Source organism: Teleopsis dalmanni, chromosome 2 (genome assembly GCF_002237135.1).
Source record: "Teleopsis dalmanni isolate 2A chromosome 2, ASM223713v2, whole genome shotgun sequence".
Taxonomy (NCBI): Eukaryota; Metazoa; Arthropoda; class Insecta; order Diptera; family Diopsidae; genus Teleopsis; species Teleopsis dalmanni.
The window spans coordinates 182,916,585-182,923,322 of NC_051847.1; the positions used below are offsets into that span (position 1 = coordinate 182,916,585).

A 6,738-nucleotide genomic window follows, 5' to 3' on the forward strand; every position below is an offset into this window, starting at 1 on the left:
CATAATGTAACAATTATAAATCAAAAGCACTTAGATACGCAGATTCACAGATTCTTTTCCAAAGTGGAAAATATTTATAAATGACTGATAGATTTTATAACCAAAAAAACCAATGGTTCGAGGAAAACTGCAACAGCAGTAAATAGTATAAGTTTTTAAACCGTGGAAAATATATGCGGGTTCCTGAGGTGTCCCTGCTGGTTATTGCACACTATTCTATATAATCTAATGTCTTGAAACTAGGAACACTACTGTTTATGTAAAACAAAAATATATTTTTAAGGTTTGCGATTGGAAGTAGAACTATTAAAGGAAAATTATTTTTTGTCTTGGACTTGGCAACATTTCAGTTCTGTTGCCCTGAGTAGTCAACCCATTAAACATATTTAACATTAAACCGTATCTACAATATTTAAAGTATATTTATTTAATTTATTATGTAAGCTACTACAGAGGAAGGTATGTGATCAAAGTCTATTAGAAAGTATTACTATTTACAATCTAATAATAATAAATAATATAATCAAAGTAAATTAAAATGTAAACTAAATTATAATGTTGATATTTAGTGATAAATAAATACCAGATGATACAGCTTACACATAAGTACATGTGTTAGATAGATCTACAAGTGGTGTATCCACTTTCCATTAACTTTTTAACTACTGAAATTTAGATATGATAAAACTAGACTTCCACTTCACAAAAACTTCACCACTCGATAACAGAGTATTACCCGTTTTTCGATGTATATTAATAATATTGGTAATATTGATGGTATAACTATCTCTGTAACATTATATATAATATAGGTAATTTTTTTATACCAATTATTATAATTTTTTAATTATTATATTTATTTTTTAGTTTTTTTTTTAGTTTGTATATTATTTTAATATTTTATTTCATATTACGAAATTTAATATTTTTATCTTATATTATAAGAAATAAGTACTTGTTTTTCATAATAGTACACTCAGAAATATAATTCGGTTGATTTAACCATATCACAGTTAAAAATTTTCTAAAAAATGATAAGGTCATTTTGCTAGTATGTGGTTCTATATTTTTATTCCATATATTTTTCTGAATGCAGGGAGTTTTCATTAGTTCCATATTTTACCAGTCATATCATGCCTAACAGGTTTAATAATTTAAAACTAAGAAATACTAACCTTTTCTTGAGTTGATTCATCAACGCCACTATCATTGTCTCCTTCTGTAAGAATAATTAATAACATTGAAAAATATATATAATAAATTTATCTATATAACAAATTAATAGAACGAATAATGGCTTCATTTAATATCAAAGTAAATTCAAAACACAAAATTATTTTACAAAAATCTTACTATAAACACTTGACTTCATTGTCCTCTCGGAACTATTACTAGAAGGTCTAATTTGAGGGTTCGTCGGTTTCATAATATTATCATTGATTTCGTTTACAGTTGGTAAAAAACTATTCGTTCTGGTTGTAGTATCAGAAACTTCTTTAGATGTTGGTGGTTCAGTTTCTTCAAATAGTGATGGACCTAATAGATCATCTCTTAAATTTAAAGACTTTAAAGGTGTTACAGCTTGACCCATAATCACATCATCATCATCCTCATTATTAATGGAACTAGTTGAAGGTGGGCGTTGAGACTGTTGCTGTTGCAATTGATGATGCTGCTGTGCTTGCTGTTGTTGTTGTTGTTGCTGCAGCTGTTGCGTAGGTGGCATGTGTTGCTGTTGTTGTTGTTGTGGTATTGGTGGTCGAAACTGTTGTTGTCCTTGTGGTATTGGTGGTCTTTGAAATGGTGGCCTCGCTGGTGGATTTCCAGGATAAGGATTTTGTGGTCGATTTGGATTTGCTTGCCCTGGTGGTGGCCCTGTCCAAGGTGCGCCTGGTCGTGGTGGACCTTGACCAGGTGGACTTATTGGCCCACCACTACTAGGTGGACGCATTTGTATATTTGGTTGTTGTGGCATTGGTGGACGCTGTCCCATAAGCAGATTTCCTTGACTATCGGTTTGTCGTAGTGGCGGAGGTCTTATCATATTCGGTGGCATGGGACGTGGTGGCCCAGCCATAGGTCGCATAGGCATGCCTGCTGGAAATGGTGGGCGTGGCGGACCTGTAGGTCGCATTTGCTGCAAATTTACATATGCAAAACAAAATTTATTTGTATTTGCTTGAGAGTATGATAACAGAAATGATTTGTGCCCGTTGTGTGCAAATGTGCAAGTAACATGAAATCATAAAAAATTACTTTGTATTTTGCTAAAAACTATTGCTGCAGTACTTCAGAATTTTATTTCTTCATATTACTGAATTGTTAACAATAAAATCGTCTCGTAATATTCTATTTTGTTTATGTTGTGTTTATATTATTCGAGTTTTATTACCTTCGAGGAGTTTTGTCATGAATTTTTATGTACGATTGTAATTCGACCTAATTTAGTTCACTCAAATCGCTTATTGATTCAACAAAGTTTGAGTTGTCAATGCAGGGTCTAACATTAGAAATATTTCTTGTAACATTTTATTTGTTGAATTTTAAGCAGTCAAAGGGTTTATTATGACAACAATGAATAGTTCCACAATGCAACAAGGTCAAAGGATTCATAAATTTAGAAATTTAAATAAATTTGCAGTTGATTTTTATAGGCGCTTTTGTTACTAAAGTTAGTTCAAGGCATATTCAAATTTACTAAGAGTTGAGTATGTGTACATAATTTAATCTGAAAGATATTTGATAGTACAATAAAGCACCAAATAGGTTAAGAATCAAAATCTAAAACTTTGGACACCTCTATTAATATTCGAAAATAAAATATAAAGTTTATAGAAAGAAATTCAAAAAAAATATAATATTATTATAGTGCTATGTATACCCACAAAATATAAAATTTCAGACTTTACATACAAAAAATACCTTGTTTTAAACTTATTGATGTAAAAGCCATGATTACAGATCATATATAGATAACTATGTACAATTGTATAACTATATGTATTATAGATAAGTTTCGAACAATAGTGAGCTATAACAACAAAAATTATTTTTATATTATTTCAATTAATTGTATTTTTGACTGACTATACAGCTTCACTGAATATGACAAAGATATTCGAAATATCGAAAAATATCATAATAAAATATAATTTGTTTTAAATATAAATAATAAATTATAGTTTTTTTTTTTTTATTTAAATGACCAATTATAAATTATTGCATAATATTTTTGATTTTGGAAAAAATTTCCTTTAATAATTTAAAATTGTTGCTATTAATTATAAAAATGTTTTGCATATATAAGTTTTATTACTATTATTGGAAGAGGAAATGTTATACCATAACTTTCACAATCTGTTCAACAAATTCCATCTATTCAATTTGAACGATCTATTCTTTTATAACATGTTCTATAAATCTATAAATCTGGACTGTCTTAGATAACTCTTTTAAGTCAATATGCTAAAATTAAGGCTTCTGATAAATTCTAAAATATAATTTTATTTATAACAGCAGCCACAACATAAGTTGGCAGAATCGCCATATAAATAGTCGCCATTTACCGTTGAAAACATCTAACATCCATTTCTGTTTAGTTGACGGGTTGTATACACATATATAGTCTTACTAGCTTATCGCAAGACGCTCAACGTTCCGTTGTCATCCACAAGATATCGTATTCCCATTGCATAAACAGTTATAGCTTAACATGAAAATAAATAGTTCAACTTAAAGTAGCGCTGGCAGTAAATTAGTCGAAGTATATACACACTACAGAATGTACTGGACTTGTTTTCTGACAATCGCATATCATGCACAGATAATATGGGCAAATGCTTTAATCCATATTGCACGAAATCTTCAAATGTGCATACATTATGCTCTCGTTTTTCACTAATTAAAGCATTTAATAGGAGTATTTTCATTTAAGACCCTAGTATTGATCTGAATTTAAATCTGTTAAGTTTGAGGAACCTAAAAAGTTGTTTCTGAGAAGCCCGTTGTACCGAATTAGAACTTTGCACTGCCATACAATGAGTAATTTATATGCACTATCAGCACATTAAAACAAAGACGCAGGATATAGATATATTTATCTCCGATAGTTTTAAAGGAGCAGTAAAAATAACTTTACATATTTTTAAAGAAACTTCCCAATATTTTTTTTAAAATAAAATAACAAGTAGAAAAAGTTAACTATTTTTGGAAACTATTAATTTAACATTTTTTTCATTTGGCTGATATGTGAATGGGATAAAGCCTTCGTATTAAAACAGATAATAGATAGTTTAACTTATCAATGTAAGATATTTTTATATATAGTGTAAAAGTTCTTCTAAGTAGCTAAAGATATTGTTAATATTGCTTTATTTAAAGAACAAAGCCAGGAGTCAATTTATTTTGAGGAAAAAATGGAAACTGCCGAAATGGAAATGAATTTTATTATTAAGAATTATTGTTACTTTATCAAACCTATTATTTTACAGTACAGTCCCTAATAAATAGAAATTTATAAACATCTTTTCCTAAGGTAGTTAATTTATATACTGAAATTGTCCTTATAACGAAGAATTAAATGGACCTGGATAAATAAAATTCAATAAAAAATTGTTGCAAAATTTAGAGAGTAGTGTTGGTACAATGGGTTAATTACTTAATTAATTATTTAAGTTTCTTTTTATTTTAAAGTAACTTTTTAATCTATATATTGTAGTATAATAATTTTAATGTGAAATTTAGAAAGTGGTAATGGTATAGTGGGTATTTAATTTATTTTTAATTTAATTTTCTTTTTATTTTAGAATAATCTTTATGTCAATATATTATTGTTGTAGTAGTGGTGTTATAGTAGAGCATTTACTTTATATATATAAACTTCATATTGATATAAAATAGTATAAAATTAGTAATGATATAATAAGTCATTTACTTTATTTTTAATTAAATCTTCTATTTTTTTTAAATAATGTTATTAAATTATTAATGTAAAAATAATTGTAGTATTGTAATCTTAAGTATTATTGTAAAAAAAATTCCGACGGAAATTTTAGTAGTAATAATATAATTGGTTATTAACTTTAATTTTATAAATAAGGTACATATTTTTAACTTTGGAAACGTTAATACGTGGTTTTCTAATGGAGTTCTCAAATCTATTTTTTTCACCAATGCTTACTTTATTGTTCTTTCACGTTTTTGTTGTTAATAAATAAGCTTAATTAATTAGGGAACATTTAGATTAATTATCGAACATATTTAATTTGAACTGAAAAGCAATTATTTACGAATAATTAAATATAAGTTATATTTTCAAAAAGACCACTGTTAATGGGTATTTGCAATACTCGAAACAGCTGTTCGGTCAGCCGAAAATTTAAATAATTAAAATAATAAAATTTTGTTGTTGTAATTCAATACAATTCCTTGATAAGAAAATATTGCTAATTAGGTAATACTCGAAACAGCTGTTTGGTGAGCCAAAAATTTAAATAATTGAAATAATAAAATTTTGTGTTTTGCAATTCACTACTGTTCGAGATCATATCATCATATCTATATCTAAAACAATAATTTCTATTAAGATTTCTATTAACAGTAAAATTTTCTATTAATAAAATAGTTTCTCTCGTCATAACTGACGTTAAAAATCACATTTGATAAAAACAATAATGTGTAAATCTTAATATATGTTAATAACTTGTTAGTAACATATAGTAACTAACTTAATAAAGTCTCTTCAGACTGTAAATAATAAAAAAATTCTCAGTCTTCTCAAAAAAAAATTAAATATACAAGATAGTCATAATATAATACAAATGATACTAAATTGTTGTTATATCAAAAATTAATATCTAATTAACTAATAATAAGATAATTTATGTCTTAGATGATATCGTTGTGAGTAAATCAAATAAGTACATTTTGTACTTATTTGAGGTGCTATAAGTACATTTTGTATATATGATAACAACTTACCGCGTCTGCATCGCCCATTTTCTATTTGTGGTCCTTCTAAAAAATTAACTTTAAGCCTTTTCCCTTCCTTTAACTTCTAAATTAACACCTTCGAGTTTTATAAAAACAATTAGCTTAAACCACGTACTTTTAACTTTTATTAATTAACTGTTTTCATTTGTAAAAAACCAATAAAATTGCAATAAAAGTAACAACAACATTAATTCAAAATTTTTAATTGATTTTTTTTCTCCTCTAAATAAAGAAACACATGAACACAATTTCTAGAAAGGAAGAACTACGGCCGAAAAACACAAACAGTAAAGGAAACAATGCCTTTATAGTCACGCCGTTTATTAAGGGAAAAACCGAAAGACACGTTTAACTTTGACGAGCTCTAAAACAAGTGTGAAAAGCGTGGTGAGCGCCTACAACCGACAAACTCGAAAGTCAGTAACTTTTCCGGAGTATTTGACTTCCTCGTTGCGCCTGCCCTTCTTCACAGCCCGACACCACATTTCCCTCTCTACATATTTTATATGAAAGTGAAATGAAATTGTGGTAAAAACTTTCGCGACAGTAAGAACGTTGTTACCCTAGACAACAACAACAGCAACAACAACAATAATAATAATATTAAGGATATCACAAGTATATTATATATATAAAAAAAAAAGAAATAAACCATAACAAAAGAGAAAATGGCACATTGCATGCCACAAATAAGAAATTTCCTTTCAATATGCACGAAAAGGATATGCAGATAAAAACTAAAAAAAA

General features: G+C 27.7%; 1 protein-coding gene across 1 annotated transcript; it reads right to left on the reverse strand.

The window, feature by feature from the left end:
* Window positions 1-1,160: 1,160 nt before the first annotated feature.
* LOC119676325 (proline-rich protein HaeIII subfamily 1-like) lies at window positions 1,161-5,997 on the reverse strand. The gene is made up of 3 exons (XM_038087564.1): window positions 5,980-5,997; window positions 1,354-2,137; window positions 1,161-1,219 (listed from the first exon to the last, which is right to left on the reverse strand). The coding sequence occupies exons 1-3, from the start codon at window positions 5,995-5,997 to the stop codon at window positions 1,161-1,163; spliced, it is 861 nt and encodes a 286-aa protein (XP_037943492.1).
* Between the last annotated feature and the right edge of the window lie 741 nt (window positions 5,998-6,738).